Source organism: Octopus sinensis, unplaced genomic scaffold, assembly GCF_006345805.1.
Source record: "Octopus sinensis unplaced genomic scaffold, ASM634580v1 Contig12143_ERROPOS52264+, whole genome shotgun sequence".
Classification (NCBI taxonomy): domain Eukaryota; kingdom Metazoa; phylum Mollusca; class Cephalopoda; order Octopoda; family Octopodidae; genus Octopus; species Octopus sinensis.
The window spans coordinates 1-17,963 of NW_021832540.1; the positions used below are offsets into that span (position 1 = coordinate 1).

The 17,963-nt window shown below is 38.2% G+C and overlaps 1 protein-coding gene across 1 annotated transcript in view; it reads right to left on the reverse strand.

Annotated features, from left to right (window-relative positions):
- Positions 1-1,987: 1,987 nt before the first annotated feature.
- The window catches only part of LOC115229223 (transient receptor potential cation channel subfamily M member 4-like), a 44,046-nt gene continuing 28,070 nt past the window's right edge, over positions 1,988-17,963 (reverse strand). The window contains exons 6-7 of the mRNA XM_036499138.1: positions 8,705-8,879; positions 1,988-2,133 (exon numbers count right to left, since the gene is read on the reverse strand). Of these exons, the coding sequence (XP_036355031.1) occupies positions 2,000-2,133; positions 8,705-8,879 (309 nt within the window). The 3' untranslated portion in view covers positions 1,988-1,999. The remainder of the gene's footprint in view (positions 2,134-8,704; positions 8,880-17,963) is intronic.

A 17,963-nucleotide genomic window follows, 5' to 3' on the forward strand; every position in this document is an offset into this window, starting at 1 on the left:
CTTTACATGAACACCACCCTGTACTTAACTCCATGTCCCCCTACATGGCCTTGCTATTTGCTTTTGAGCCAAATTAACTAACTAACTAACTAACTAACATATTGGCAGGAAGAGGATTTACCTATGGGTTCGCCATTATCACCGATAAAAGTCAATATATACATAGAATACTTTGAGAATTTGGCTTTAGGATCAACACTACTAAAACCAACCCTGTGGCTGCAATATGTTGATGACATCTTTATACTCTGGCCCCACCAGAGAGATGTCCAGGTACTGTTAGATCATGCGAACTCAATAAAGCCATCCATACAGTTTACAATGGAAAAGGAAAAAGACAATCAGCTAGCATTCTTGGACGTATTAATAACACGCACCAAGTATGGATCCGGTACATCCGTATACCGCAAGCCGACCTTCACTGGACGATACCTCAACTTCAATTCCCACCATCCATACTGTGTAAATACGTCTTAAACATCAAGCAATGAATATAAGTAGCAATGTGGATACGCACCACGAAAAACCGATCAAGCTAAGTAACAATCTATTAAGCAACAACTACCCCAAAAACATACTATCCACTCCAATTATGAAGTGAAGAGAGGTTGAAACCTATAAACTGACTGAAATCTGTCTACTCTATGTGAAAGGCCTCTCCAAAAAGATACAAAAGATATACAGCCCATATGACATCAGGACAATATTCAAGAGTAATACAACACTTCGCAAATGTCTCCAAATAAAACCACTAATAGAAGAAAATATGAACAAAGACTGCGTGTACTCCATCCCATGCAGCTGTGGTAGGTTATAAAAAGGCAAAACATGCCCGCTTCCTCAAAATAAGGGTAGACAAACATCGCAAAGCTGTGACACGAGCAGATATTGATAAATCAGGTATAGCTGATCATGTATAGGAAAATGGAGACCACCTCCCCCTGTGGGATGAAGTTAAAATAACAGAGAACACCACTGGAAAATAAGAAAACTAAAAGAAGCAGCAGATATGCTAGGACACAACAACCTCCTAAGCAGACTGAGTGCAGATATGAGTAGCATATGGGAACCAGTATTAAGGAAGGATAGGAAAATATTAGATTTATAAGCCCTAAAATTCACTCCATAATTGCCCACGGGCATATGACGTAGTGGTTAAGAGTGCAGGCTACTAACCCCAAGATTCTGAGTTCGATTCCAGGCAGTAACCTGAATAATAATAATAATAACATCGGAAAAATACCTTAGGAATGAGAACCCAGGTTCGAAATTTCCCCAGGACACCTGATGAAGGCTGGAGGGTATATCAGCCTAAACGTATTAGCTACAAACAAGATGAGGACAATTATCCGTCAAATGTAAATAATGTATATAATTCCTCATCTTTCAAATTTAGAACTTTTTTAAACATAGTTCGTAAGGATGTGAAGTGTACTATTTAGTTGTCTTTGAAGATTGTTGGAATTAATTAAGAGATTAGGGGTCCAGACAGGACTGGTGTGATGCATGATGGATCTTTGTGCTGGTCAAATATGGGGCTAAACAGTGTGTATAGTTTGTTTCAGCTAAGCTCTAGTGAAGGTATTGTTGATAATATTTAGTAGGAAGAACAAGTTATTAAAGACAGAAGGTACTACAGTTTTCTAATTACCTCATGACTTTCAACAAGTTGGAACCACAGTGTCTATGAGACCATTTTCCATAAGTTGATAATATCAAGAAAATAAATTACTCTACTTGTTTCAATTTAGAGACATACCTTTTAAAGAACATTTGTTATAAAATACTCAGAATTAAATACATTTATCCAATGAAAATAATTATAAGATTTAACCAGTTAACCAGAAAACCAACAACCAGGTAAATCATTAAATAAAATATTGATATAAAATTCTGCACCAACGAAATACTCATATAGCCCTTCCTTTTAGGTTTCCTAACTACAGACTTCATCAGATATGCAATCATTATAGACTGAATAAACATTTAATAATCTTATTTACAGAATAGTCTGTTTACTAACCTTTACTATTACAACTGGGATGTTGCGTGATATTGAGTCAGAGACTGACTTCAGAGTTTCCAGTTCACCTCCAACCAATACTACAACAGCTGGAACCTTGAATCGAGTCTCTAAAATTACAAGAGAAAATATAACATATATAAGATACAAAATATATTTGATTAGTCCATAAACTATATCTGATTAAGGTACAAAAAACAACTGGTTAAGTTGAAAGAAGTTATAACTGATTAAGGCAAATGATTACATTCTAAAATATACCTAATTCACATATACAATATAACCCAATTTAGGTCTAAAACAGGGTATGGAATACATTTGAGTAATGTATAAAATATGACTTGACTAAACAATAAAATTTGGTATCAGTTCAGCATTCTGAATTTAAAAAAAAACAAATCTATATCCTCTTTACCATCATCATTTAATGTCCTCTAGCCACTTGGCATGGATTGGATAGTTTGACAGTAACTGGTAAGGCAGAAGATCATGTCAAGCCCAACTATTTCTTTTGGCATGGTTTCTACAGCTGGATGCTCTTCTTAATACCAACTACTTTACAGAGTTCAGTGTGATTTTTATGTGGCACCAACACTAGTGAGGTGACCAAGTAACTTGCAGGACAAGACCACTCAACTGAGGAAGAGATCAGTGTTAAGTGAGGTGGCTTTGTGCCAGGTGATGATGAATGATGGGATAGAAACAGGTATGTTGCAGTAGAGGAGATACAATGCTATTCCAGGTGGAAGCAGAGGGAGAGAGAAGAGGGTGAAGAAGATGTGTTGGGGCATTCCATCAAATTACAGGGAGGTGTATATATAGGAACTGGTACAGAGATTGAATAGGGTGAGTGGGTAGGTAAGTGTGTGAGTGTGAAAGGAGAGTAGAAGATAGAGGGGAGAGGAATGCAGTGAGAGGTGAACCTGGGCGGAGAGAGGAGTATAGGAAGATACGGTGTAGGTGAGAGCTTCATCAGGGACACAGACTGTGTGCAGGGATATAGACATAAATAATTATGCCTTTAGGGCCTCAAACTTTTACTTAGTTGAACAGGTCCTCTGAAGCCCAAAGTACCAAACATTAAAGTCCTTTGTCATCTCTCCTGTGAATCTCAAAATCTGGAGGTCATATTTTCCCCACTTTGTCGTACAATTTACTAGGACTTTCTCTTTTTCTTAGGTTCCATTAACACGAACACACAAACGCGCGCGCTCACACACACACACACATATATACATATATTCTTTTACTCATTTACTTGCTTCAATCATTTGACTGTGGCTATGCTGGAGCATCGCCTTTGGTCGAGCAAATTGACCCTGGAACTTATTTTTTGTAAGTATAGTACTTATTCTATCGGTGTCTTTTGCTGAACTGCTAAGTTATACGGACATAAACAGAATCAGTTGTCAAGCGAAGTTTGGGGGACAAACACAGACACACTTACATATATACATATATATGACGAGCTTCTTTCAGTTTCCGTCTACCAAATCCACTCACAAGGCTTTGGTTGGCCCAAGGCTATAGTAGAAGACACTTGGCCAAGGTGCCAAGCAGTGGGACTGAACCCGGAACCATGTGATTCATAAGCAAGCTACTTACCACACAGCCACTCCTACGCCTAAGGACCAAAACCCTTCAAAGGGATGTTAAACATCCGAGTCCACCAGTACAATCCAAGGAAAGAATATATAAAAACAATATATTCAGTATTGGTATAATCAATAAATAAAGTATAAGGAAAGGAAAAAAATATAGGCGTAGACAATCTTTTAATCTTTAATCTAAAATTGGTACAAATCCAATAAAAATTCTACAAATTGTCTCCAGTCCTAATTAATTCCAAAAACAAAAATGAAAAAGTCCTTTTTGAAATCAGAATTAGGCTTTTCTTCAGGAATTATTTATTGGAATGAATATGTACCAGCAACAAAAAATATTTATAAACACCTTTAATAGCCCAGACAGGAACAAATAATTAAATAATGCTAGGAGGAAATTACTTGAACGCCAAGCCGTTCAAAATAAGAAAAATATATATAAAAAAACCCAACTCCAGCGTTTGATTTATATAACAATTATGGATATATAAATATTTGATAACGACAATTATCATTACCGTCTAAACAATATATAAAGTTAATGAAACAAAACTTTGAAGGTGTGCCAGGTACTGAAATTCATAGGAGGCTTTTAGCATGATACAAGGACAATGTTGCAGCTGTCTTGCTTCTGACTAGTGTTTGAAGTTTGCCCCGTTTTTATTGGGAGTTCATGGTTCAAATTAGCATATGTTTTGAATAGGAATTGTTTGGTAGAGGATAGTCACATGACTAATCTTAGAAACTTTTGTGACTTCTCCGCTATGCTCGTCCGTGTGTTAGTATTAAGTGACGATGTTTGGCGTTGTAAGTTAAGGCTGATACGGTTGACTGAACGAATGCAAACAATCAATGCTCTAAATTTTTTCTGTTAAATGTTTGTAGGGAATGAACACATGATTAAGTTTATAACCTTTTGTATGTTTCCCATTACGTCCGTGCTTTAATGTCAGGTGACAGTATATTTTGCACCTAAAAAGAGGGCCGGCGTGGTTTAGGGAACATGTTTATCTATTATCAAGACGCACACATTTGAACAACTTACATATTTCAAAAATCTACTCAACAGCATAAACAATAATATTAACTTTACCATGGAATACAGTAAAACTCCACTACCAAGGGCAATATCAGTTTCCCAATAACTCAGTTCTAGTTCTGAGTAGTACAAGCTTAGCCAGTTCCTCTGCCATTGTCCACCTTCTCCAGTTCAAATACTATTGTAATTAACTATTGTTGTTGTCTATATCTGCTTACTCTGTGACAGGGATCTTGAAAAGTTTGGTTGTATTCTATCTGGGTTCAATTTTAAAATTTATTACCATGGGCGGTCTGACAAGAGTGCTAGATACCGTCTACATTGGCCTCAGAGTTAATGAGCCATGCAAACCCCTACTACAATAAAGAGTGTCTATCAATATAATGCTACAGCCATTTCTGGTGTATTTTAGCGAATTCTGTTTTCAAACTCTTCTTGGTCTTGATGTACCCCTGTATCATATTGTCATGAGTTTGAGAATCAGACAAGTTCTTAAGAGAGATCAAATGGTAGTCTTGGATTATTTGGAAGCTCTAGGCAAATCAATGAAGGATAGTATGACGATAGATTTCCAAAAGGCAGAGGAGCTGAGTTGTTGTCAAGTGACTTCCATCAGACCCAACCAGCGATCCCAAAATAAAAAAGTAACAATGAAATTCATGCCTTAATTCAGCATCACTTTAAACCAGAGATGTAATTGTATAGCAAGGGACTTGATCTGAGATCGTGTGCTGAAACAAAATCAATTTCAGCATGCAAGATGTTTCTAAGCCATTCAAGAACATACAAAAACCGTTAGTTTCACTTCAACAATTAAATTTAACTTGTGTCCAAATATTTTCATTGCTTTGAACCCGCGACCTGTTCACTGACAAAACTTTGTGCTGCATCGGAGAAAGTAGCAGTTTATGATATATATGTGTGTATATGTATGTATATATGTCAGATCACACTTGAGTGCTACTGGTAACATGTAACCCATTAAAATCTGTTGCATGGTTGGGTCGTCGGTGACTAAACTGGCAACCCCACCAAGCTTGCATGGTGAGTAAGATGATTGTTGGACAACCTGCGGGATGAAAAATAAGACCTGTTAGAAGGCGGAGGAACTCATAAGCTGTAAATGGCCATCCAACAAATATGTGTAAATATGTTTATATCAATGCAAGAGTTAGAAATGACTACGTTTCATGGCTTGTTTTAGGTGAACATGGGATTGAAAAATATAATAAAAATTGAGTAGCTCTTTTGACGTTTTGAACTGAGAATAATCTGGTTGTTACCAACAATCTGTTTAAGCAGAAAAATAAATATAAAACCACCTGGATGCACCCAGGATCTAAGCACTGGCATCTCATAGATTATATTTTGATCAGAAAATGTGATATGAAAGATGTTTCTAGTGTTTGGGTCATGAGAGGAGCAGAGGGCTGGACTAACCATTATCTAGTGTGTGGAAAAATAATTTTTTTGATAATGCCTAAATGTTGACTGCTTGGTCCTATGGTATGCAAAAAGTTAAATGTTGCAAACTTCAAAACAATCTATGGGAAGATTTAGAAACAAAAGTATTTCAGGCTGCAAGTTCGTTCAGTGACTAGTTCTCAGATAAAATCAACAGAAATTCATGACCTACTTTTCGAAAAACAATACTTAGGCAATACACTTCTTTCTCAGTCCTTGAACCCCAACTCAAACAAAGCTTACCAAAAGCTGAAAGGCAAAGTGCTGACTCCTCCAAGGAAAATTAAATAGGAATGGTGGAATGATAGAGTAAAAGAAGCAGCTTATAGAAATGATGCCATGGGTTTGAACTCTTATGTCAAGGAACTATACAGCCCCAAGTCCTCTTCAATAGCTCCAGTGAGAACAGCAAATGGACGTTTGTTTCTGACTGACACAGCTTCTATTCATAAGTGCTGGGTGGAACATTTTTCTGCACTTTTGAATAGACCGTCATCTGATGACATGAAGATGATATAAAAATTTGAACACCTAGCTATAGAAGAGATGGCGTTTGAACCAACTCTAAATGACATTTATTTAGCTGTGAATAAGCTTAATAGCAATAAGACTCTAGGGTCTGATGTAATCTGTGCAGAGGTCTTGAAATATGGGAGTGACAAAATGTTTGTACCCTTAATTAGTCAATGTTGGAGAACAAAGAAAATGCCTCAAGACTGGATTGATGAAATTTTAGTTTCCTTGTATAAATCGGGGCCAAAGGATCTGTGTGGTAATTTTGGTGGGATTTAGCTTTTGTTTGTGGTTGGAAAGGTACTCGCCCGCGTTCTGTTAGAACGTTTAAATACCTTCATAGTTCAAAATAAGGTGTCTGATTCTTAATGTGATTTTTCACTCCTCCAGGAGAACAGTTGATTGTATCTTTACTATCAGACAATTTTAGGAAAAGTGCAATGAACAGAATCTTGCCCTACACCATTGCTTTGTTGATTGAAGCAAAGCATTCGATATTGTTAATCGAAATACTCTGTGACTAATTCTAAGGAAAATAGGTTGCCCAGAAAAATTTGTTAACATGGTCAGGGCTTTGCATCAAGATATGACAGCTAGAGTGATATTTTGTGTGTACAGTATGTGACAGATAATGCCTTTCTTTCGTTGGGCTCAAATATCATTTGTGAATCCATGGAAAGCAAATCTCCACCAGCTATTTTGCCTGTATGTCTGTGCACACCTTCCAATGCAATGTATGCCAGGAGGTTTGCAAATCTAACGGAGGCCTCAAAAGACATTTTAAGATCCACAAAGATCAGAACTTAACTGCAGCTCTTGGTGGTCTAAATCAGATATGCAATCTATGTGAATGGCTTTTAAAAATTTTGTCTGGTTTAAAAAGCCACATCAGATGCCATGATGGTTCTAAAGCGTAGGTACATGAGGTGGTCAAACTCTGCATGAAAAGTAGACATCTGCTATGTATGTATGTATGTATGTATGTATGCATACATGTATGTAAGTATGCATGTGTACATGCGTATGCATGCATATACGCATATATGTATGCATGCATGTATGTATGTATGTATGTATGTATGTACGTATGTACATATGTATTTGAGTATTTACATGTGTAGACGTGTCTGCATGTGTGTATATGTGTATGTACATGTAAACTTTTCTTTTTCCTTTTATTTTCATATAGTACATAGACATACACACACACACATATATATAATATACATATATATATACACAATACCCAAATTACATGCATATAAACATTCATACACGCATACATACTCATGTATGTATGTGTATGACTGTGTATATGCATGTGCATATGGGTATGTATGTTTGTATACACATATAGATCTATATGTCTATGTAAAACACAAAAGAAATGAGAAAAAAAAGGTTTTGAGTTTAACCGTTGTCTGTGAAAATAGAGACATATATATATGTGTAGATGGATAAACATCTACACATATATATTTATATGAAGCTTATACATATAAATGTGTGTGTATATGTGTTTATATGATTGGTTGTGCCTGTACATATGTATAGGCATGTTTATATTTGCTTGTATGTATCTATTCGACAGAGTAATAGTTCTATATACAACTTGAACAGAGAGGAAGGATAGCAACCAGGACACCAGCCCAAATGTAAAAACAGTATTCCATAAAAGATTATATAAAATATTTATAAAAATGAAGAATACATTTGGAGAAAACATAATGATGAGAACAATGTAGAGAATAAAACTTCAAATAGAAAATCCAGTCATGTTTCAAACTTATTGTGACCTCATTAGCCAAGCAACGACATCACTGTACTTGTCAAAATCGTGATAGGAGTATCGTTGAGTAAAGGTGGATTTGATGGCATAGACAAATAGAATTGTCTCGATAGAAATATATTACCATTAACTTAACTATGACTTATAAAAGACTTGTTCCCTATTAAAAAGAGTAATTTCGTAAGACGCATGTGTAAATTTAACAAGTTATTTTTAACATTTCATCTCAGCTCTATAGATTATGTTTAGATTTCTTTGCAATAACAACTTACCTGGGATTCTATTTTGTGAAATTTTATGTTCTAACTTTTTTCTGAACTTAGCTTCTACTCCAAGAGTTTCTTCAGTGCCATCATCAACAAGGATAAAATGTGAATGATTAGGATCCAAAGCAGATGTTGTTGAGTAAATATCATCTTTTATCTCATAATTTGCAGGCCATGATCCCTAGAAGTTAAATCAATATTTTATCTGTTATACATAATATCAACATCATTGTAATCTAACAATATAATAATACACGTTTTATTTGTTATGACACACAAAAAAGTACAGCAAAGTGGGACGGGAGGGGGAGCAAAGAGAGACAAAGAGAGAAGGGGAAGAGAGTGGGAGAGAAAGAGGGAGAGGTGGAAAGAGGGAGGGAGAGGAAGAAAGAATATAAGAATAAGGACTGAGATCTACTGAATGTGTTGGTGGGGGAGGTTTTAATGTTCACAGGCATTAGAAAAAGGAACACCAATGAATTGCTATACAGACACATAATCATACCATCATGCAGAGACACACACAAATGGTACCTTGGGCAAGTGACAACTACTAAAGCCCAGGTGGCAACCAACGCCTTGTTAATGGATTTGGTAGACAGAAACTGTTCTGAAGCCTGTGGTGTATACATTTATTCGTTTGGCTCAGACAGGAAAAAGTATGTTCCATCATAGAAAAGTCAGTTGTTCTGCTGACATGAATATCACTCTGAAAACTAAGGAGAAACAAATAATTATGGACAACTGCTTCGAAGCCTCTAGCTTCTATATCCAGATTATAAATTCACATTTATACCAATAATAACACTGTATAACATGATTTTTGTCCTCTGATAGCAGATGTTGTTTCCTAATTCCTTGCTCCTAGAAAGTATGAAAAATGGCTAATATTTGCTTCAAACTTGCTTCTGTTACATTTATTGAAACCCCAGAGAAGAATTCCCTTGAAGTCAAAAAATGGAAATGATGTTAAAGATCCTCCTGAAATAATGAGTAGATGGAGAGAATGCTTTGCAGATCTTTTCCACAGTCCTTCTGTGGTAAACATGGATGTCATAAATAACATTCCGCAAAGAGAGCTAGTGTAGCACATGACTAAAACACTTTCAACAGAAGTAAATCTGGCATTGTATAAATTGAAATCAGGTAAAGTTCCTGGATTGGTGGGAATCATATTTCATCAGAAATTCATAGCCTTTTAAGAATAAGGGCCAAAAATCAGTGTGTAGTAATTCTAAAGGGATAACCACCACTGGAACATACTGGGTAGATACTTCCAAGGATCATGTTAAATCGTCACATTGAAAATGTGTGTCACCATGCAATTTCCGAGAAAACAGTGTGGTTTCAGACCTGAGCAAGGAACAACGGAAATGATATTTTCTGTGAGGCAGGTTCAGGAGAAATGCATAGGGGAACAAATGCCACTATACAAGGTCTTCATAAATTTAACCAAGGCATTTGCCACAATAAACAGAGAGGCTCTGTAGATCGTTTTGTGCAAACTTGGTTGCCCAACACATTTTGTATGAATCTATAAGGAACTACATAGAAATGTGAAAGGTCAGGTGGTCTTTAATGGGGAGCTATCTTGTGAATTTTCGGTGAAGAACGGTGTCAAACAGGGAGACATTCCTGTTCCTTGACGCTTCTCTATGTGTGTTGCTACATTGATTTGGTATGCCTTCAACGATTGCAACAGGGGAATCAGGATCGGATTTCGGATATCTAGTCACATTTATAATTTGACCTGATCTAAATGCAAAGCAAAGACTTCTAAAACGCTTGTTAGAGAATTGTTTTACGCTGTTGGTGCTGATTTGTTGGGACACTCAGAGGAGGATATTCGACAAATAACAGACAGATCTTTCACTACATATGCACTTTTCGGTTTCACAATTAGTCTTGGGAAAATCAAAGTAGTGTTTGCTCCCGCTCCAGGGCAAATATATTCTGAATCAAACATTTTTGTGAACGGAACAAGGTTAGAAGTCATTGATTCTTTTATATATTTTGGAAGCACACTGTCAAGAGATGTTGGTCTTGATGTAGAGATGTACTATCAAATAGGAAAGGCAAATGTTGCATTTGGAGAACTGGAAAAACGAGTATGATTGGATAGTGGTATTTCCTTGCAAACAAAAACCGATGTCTATAAAACATGTGTATTGACTGCACTTTTTTTTTATTCAAGTGAGATGTGAACCACCCAGAGGCGTCATATGAAAATACTGGAGCGATTTCACCAAAAGTGAAATGGATGCTCTGGATTGGAACAAGTGGAGAAGTGCTGTTGCAAGACTTGGAACAAAAAGATGATTCAGTGCTTTGAGCTTAAAAGGTTCTGTCAGAAAGGAAGAATTGTAACCGAAATCGACAGTGAATATTGGCTATGTATTGTGTGCAATCGCGTTCTGTTGTCAAAAGCAGAAAATGTAAATAATATGAAGTCACATGAAAGTTGGAATACTCAGGCAGATAATAATCTTGAACCCTGGCCATTTTTAACAACGTATAACATGTCACAAAATTTGTAAGATAATATCTAGACTTAATATACGTATGCTGGTTCATAAAAAACATTCCTTCAGAATCAGGTTCCAGAGGACAAAGGCGTAAAAGAGATTTGATTATCTATCACTTGTGTTTTATATCGTCAGTTAGCAGCTGGCCCCAAAAGGTCATCTGAGGGTTCATCAATTGAAAGATTTTGCCATGTGATGGGGTACTGTGTGTGCGTTGATGGGATAGCTATCATCTGTCAAGATGAAGTAATCATCATCATCATCATCATCATCATTATCAGAAGAAAAAACAACAATGCACGAGAACGTGGTACATACAAAGTATTATTTAGATGCTCACAGAAGGAAAAAAAGGCTGTCTTATATTTCGAGCAAAGCTCTTCTTCAGAAACAGGAGACAGAGGAAAGTCCAAGAGAAAAGGAAGATAGAAGAAAAAAATCACCAACAATTCACATGTAGTTACGTTTTGGAATGACCAGAAGGAGATAGACAAAGAAAAAGTTCTTTCTAAGACAGGAGAGTGTAAAAGGAGGGATATATGTGTATGTGTAAGTATATGCGTGTGTGTGTGATAGCATGTGTGTATATGTGTGTGTAGCAGTAACCGAGTCTGTGAGTGTACGTGGGTGGTGGTAACTGTGTGTGTGTGCATATGTGTTGTAAGTGGTAATAACTGTTTATATGTATGTGTGAGTGATCTTTGTATCTGTTAATGCTGGAGGAAGAATTCGGCAGCAATGGTACCAGAAGTAGTGGTCTTTGGTGTAGTTGTGTGGGCGCATATATCATGTATGTATTAATTTCATCCTTGTGTACAAGTCGAAGCGGTGGTTTTGAGTCGTTTTGACTGCCATCTTTCACCTGCTGGTGCTACAAGTATTACCCTTCATTTTACATATATATATATATATATATTGTATTGTATTGTATTGGCATCCTTTCTGTCTTGGGAGACAATGGAGTTGCGCATGTTTTTTTTGGTTTTTTTTTGTAGTCTAGTCCGGCTTTTATATTTCATGTCCTGATACATTTCCTGCTGTCGCTGTGTAGTCCTATCCTGGACAAACACTCCCTCTGGCAGGTACCGCAAATGTAGCGAAGACTGTTCCTGGCTGGTTGTAGTGCCATAGTCTCTTGTTTACGTCTCTTCCTTTCTTTCCATTTCTCCTCTCTCTCTCTCTGTCACTCTTTTGTATTCCCTCTTTTACTGTATGTCGCCATTCTCCATGGTTGCCGGCAACTGCCTCCCAACCGCTAATATTGATGTTGCAAGCCTTCATATCCCTTTTGCAAACATCCTTGTAACGTAAGATCGGTCTACCCACAGACCTAGTACCCCTAGCAAGCTCTCCGTAGAGTATGTCCTTGGGGATTCTGCCATCTTTCATACGGCTAACATGCCCAAACCATCTCATACGTCTTTGTGTGAGGAGTGCAAACATGCTTGGTATTCCTGCTTGCCTGAGGACATCTTTGTTGGGGATATGATTCTGCCATTTGATGCGGAGGATTTTTCGGAGGCAGCGCAGGTGAAAGATGTTTAGGCGACACTCTTGGCGTGTGTATAGCGTCCAGGTCTCGCTTCCATACAGTAGAGTGCTGAGTACACATGCCTGGTAGATCTTCATTTTCATGGTCTTGGTCAGCTTATTGTTGTCCCAAGCCCGTTTGAAGAGTTGAGCCATCGCAGCAGCTGCCTTGCCAATGTGTATATTGAGCTCAGCGTCAAGGGATAGGTTGTAGGTGACGGTAGAGCCCAGATAGGTAAACTTCTCCACCTCTTGTAATCTGTGGTCTCCAATATGTATGTTTGGGATGTCCGATGTAGCCTGGCCCATGATGTTGGTCTTCTTAAGGCTGATAGCTAAACCAAAGTCGTTACATGCTTGCTCAAAACAGTTAATGAGCCTTTGGAGGGCTTCTTCTGTGTGTGTTACCAGAGCGGCATCATCAGCAAATAACATCTCCTTGATCAGGACTTTTCTGATTTTGGTCTTGGCACGCAGGCGCGAGAGATTGAACAGTTTCCCGTCACTTCTACTGTGCAGAAACACTCCATCATCTGATGTCTGAAAGGCATGTGAAAGTAAGAGTGAGAAGAAGATGCCAAACAATGTAGGAGCGAGGACACAGCCTTGCTTTACCCCGTTTTTTATTTGGAAGGCGGCTGATGTTGTACCGTTGTGCTGTATGGTACCTTGCATGTCATCATGGATAGACTTGATGATCCTCAGCAGCTTTGGTGGACATCCGATTTTTTTGAGCAGGAGGAAGAGGCCTGTTCTGCTTACCGAGTCAAAAGCCTTTGTTAGATCAATGAAGGCCATATATAATGGCATTTTCTGCTCTCTGGACTTCTCCTGAAGTTGGCGTATGGAGAATATCATATCGATAGTTGATCTGCTTCTTCTAAAGCCACACTGCAATTCCGGATAGATTCGAGAAGCAAGTAGTTGTAGCCTGGCCAGGATAACGCGGGCAAAAGTCTTTCCAACAGTGCTTAGAAGGGATATACCACGGTAATTGTTACAATCATCACGGTCACCTTTGTTTTTGTAAAGCGTAATGATGTTGGCATCCCGCATATCCTGAGGAACTGTACCCTCTTCCCAGCACTGACACAGAAGCTCATGAAGGTGTCGAAGCAGGATGGTGTTTTTGCTGGCTTTGATGATCTCTGAGGGGATGCCGTCTTTTCCCGGAGCCTTATTTCTTGCTAGGGAGTCAACAGCCTTGGTGAGCTCTGCTATAGATGGCGGACTGTCAAGTTCGCACATGACTGGCAAGATCTTGACACTCTCGACTGCAGCCTCAGCCACTGTGATCTCGCGTGAGTAGAGATCCTGGTAGTGCTCCACCCATCTATCCATTTGCTTGCCTTGATCCCTGATGAGATCTCCAGTAGTTGATTTCAGAGGGGCTGACTTGGTTGCGGATGGACCGAGGGCCTTCTTCAAACCGGCATACATCCCACGGGTGTCGCCCCTGTCAGCAGCTGACTGGATACTCTGACAGATTTCCTGCCAATACCTATTTGCACAGTGTCTGGCTGTCAGTTGGGTTTTATTTCGTGCCTTTCTGAGTATATATATATAAGCAATAATAAATCTCTGAACGAGATGAAAACAGTAAGCGCTCGACAACGTAAAGTATACTAGCCATCTCAATATGGCTAACCACTAGGTGTGGGCGTTACTGTAGCTTTTTAACCCCAGGAGATCATCGTCTCCAGCTGGCTTTAGACACAATTTCTGTGCCCTTATGATACTTGCAAAGGGAAGTCATCCCCTCTCATAAACCTAAGTGATACACATGGACTGCACATTCGAGATTATTGTCTCTTGTCAACACACGGTAATCACCGGTTTTCGATAAGGAGAGACCTGTTTGCGAATATCTATTTAATGTTTTCCCAGTAACCACTGTCACTGATTTCGAAAAACGGTCTGAAAGCAATAATAAATCTCTGAACGAGATTTTAGACACAAATTAAAAATTCAATATACCAGTGTAAAATTACTACTGGTAATGAAGTATTTTTTTAAATAGGAAGCACATCTTCTCAGTTATCTAAAAGAATTTCTAATCATTACTCTACTTTTAGGGATAGGAATAAACATAACAGTACAGGGCTTAGTAAATTAATTTGAGATCTAATAGACCACAGTAAACAATTTAATTTAGATTGGTTGATTCTCTCAATCTTGATACCTTATGACAAATGCAAGGAATTCTATCTTCTCTGTAATTCTGAACTATTTTTTATTCTTTTTTCTAAAAATCCCCTTGTAAACACGATTATAGAGCATGTGTACTGATGTAAACATTGGCAGAAATACACCTTTAGTTCATATAAGTGATATCTATCATTATATATAATTTAAACATTAAATTTCTTCCATTTCAAATTCACTAGATATATCTTTTCCAAGTCTATATAGTTTTATTTAATATACATATAGTTATATACTTCTCATTTATTTGGTTTTTCTTTCCTTTATCTCTCCTCTTTCTATAGGCTACCTTTGACGTTATATCCTATAACGTTTTTTTGAAACAAACTTTATAGCATTCAGTTAATCACTATACATATCCATCATTTTCTGTTAAAATGTCTTATTGATGAGTTTCATTTCTTCATTTCGCTGAAGAGAAGATTACATTGTTTTACACCATTTTATTCCTTTGGAATAAAACCAGTGATGTCTTCGAAACGTGTCGGAAGTAAAAGAATTTGAATAACACCTGTGTTTAACTCCATTTATATATATATATATATATAACATATATATATATATATATATATATATATATACATATATATATATATATATATATATTATATATATATATATACATATATATATATATATATATATATATATATATATATATATATATATATATATATATATATAATATATATATATATATATATATATATATATATATATATATATATATATATAATATATATATATATATATACATATATATAATATATATATATATATATCATCATCATCATCATCATCGTTTAACGTCCGTTTTCCGCGCTAGCACGGGTTGGACGGTTCGACCGGGGTCTGGGGAGCCAGGGGCTGCCCCAGGCTCCAGTCTGATCTGGCAGTGTTTCTACAGCTGGATGCCCTTCCTAACGCCAACCACTCCGCGAGTGTAGTGGGTGCTTTTTACGTGCCACCTGCACAGGTGCCAGAAGGGTCTGGCATCAGCCACGATCGGTTGGTGCTTATTTATCTGCCACCGGCACAGAAGCCAGGGGAGGCTGCACTGGCAACGGCCACGTTCGGATGGTGCTTTTTATGTGTCACCGGCACAGGTGTTTCCATTGATATTTGGTTCGATGTTCATGTACATGTACTTGACTCAACAGGTCTCCTCAAGCACAGCGAGATGTTCCGGGATCCCACGATCGGATGGTGCTTTTTATGTGCCACCTGCACAGAAGCCAGTCGAGGCAGTGCTGGCGTCGGCCACGCTCTGATGGTGCATTTTATGTGCCACCGGCACAGAAGCCAGTCGGGGCGGTGCTGGCATCGGCCACGTTCGGATGGTGCTGGCATCGGCCACGTTCGGATGGTACTTTTTATGTGCCACCGGCACAGGTATCACAACTACTGTTTCCATTGATATTTGGTTCGATTCTCATGTACATGCACTTGACTCAACAGGTCTCCTCAAGCACAGCGAGATGTTCCGGGATCCCACGATCGGTTGGTGCATTTTATGTGCCACCGGCACAGAAGCCAGTCGAGGCGGTGCTGGCGTCGGCCATGGTCGGATGGTGCTTTTTATGTGCCACCGGCACAGAAGCCAGTGGAGGCTGCACTGGCAACGGTCACGTTCGGATGGTGCTTTTTATGTGTCACCGGCACAGGTATCACAGCTACTCTTTCCATTGATATTTGGTTCGATGTTCATGTACATGCAATTGACTCAACAGGTCTCCTCAAGCACAGCGAGATGTTCCGGGATCCCACGATCGGTTGGTGCCTTTTTATGTACCACCGGCACAGAAGCCAGTCAAGGTGGAGCTGGCATCGGCCACATTCGGATGGTGCTTTTTATGTGCCACCGGCACAGAAGCCAGTCAAGGCGGTGCTGGCATCGGCCACTTTCGGATGGTGCTTTTTATGTGCTTTTATATATATATGGTGCTTTTATATATATGGTGCTTTTATATATATATATATATATATATATATATATATATGTATGTATGTGTGTGTGTGTGTGTGTATTAGGGATACAACCTTTTTGCAACTCCATTGACCCGTATCATATTCTTGCTTGAAGATGTATTATTGTATGCTGCTGATGACAAAAATTGCTATCATTTTTTATAGAGATTAATAATAATGAAGTTACAAGTATTTAAATTTATGAGATTTTAGCCATTCAAAGACATCCACATGCTGGCAGATCTTATGTAAAGATTTTTCTATCCATGAAGTGTGGTGTCGTTGAGTTAGCCTACTCGGGATTACTGCAGTGCAACCGTACAAGAATGCCTCTAGAAAAGTTAGGGCAAACTTTGGACACCATTCTTTTCCTTGACTGACTTACCAAGGCCATTGGTAACCCATTACAGTGGAAGCAAAAGCAAAAAAGAAAAACTTGCTTTTTTGTGAGAAGTTGGAATGTGCGTACACTCCTGGCTCTGGATGACACAGACAGACCCAAACAGTGCACTGCTTGTTTGAGCGGAGAACTGAATCCTTACAGTGTGGACATCACAAACCTACCCGAAACAAGACTCACTGGCAGTCTTTGTGAAGAAGGAAGGGTTTACACCTTTTTCTGTAAAGGTAGAAATCTTACGGAGCAGTGAATCCTCGGTCATGGTTTTGTGAAGAATTCCGTAGTGAACAGACACAATCCGTCTCCCACCTCTATCATTGAGTGCCTCAAGAACAATCGTCTTGCGTTAATCTTTGTTACTGCTGCTACCCTTGATTCTAGGTATGAGATCAAAGATTTGTAATACTCTAATCTCAACAGGACAAGCCAAGAGAGATTTTAATGCCAGGGTCGATGAACTAATGAACACTGGACGGGAATTCTGGGAAAACAGGATGTGGGAAACTGAAACTCAAACATACCGCTGTGCATTGGCTTATGCGCTGAGAATGAGCTTATGGTTATTTACATTTTCCCAACCAGCAAAAGACCACGTAAGAGCATCCAAGATAAAAGTGCTGGCACAACCTGGACTACT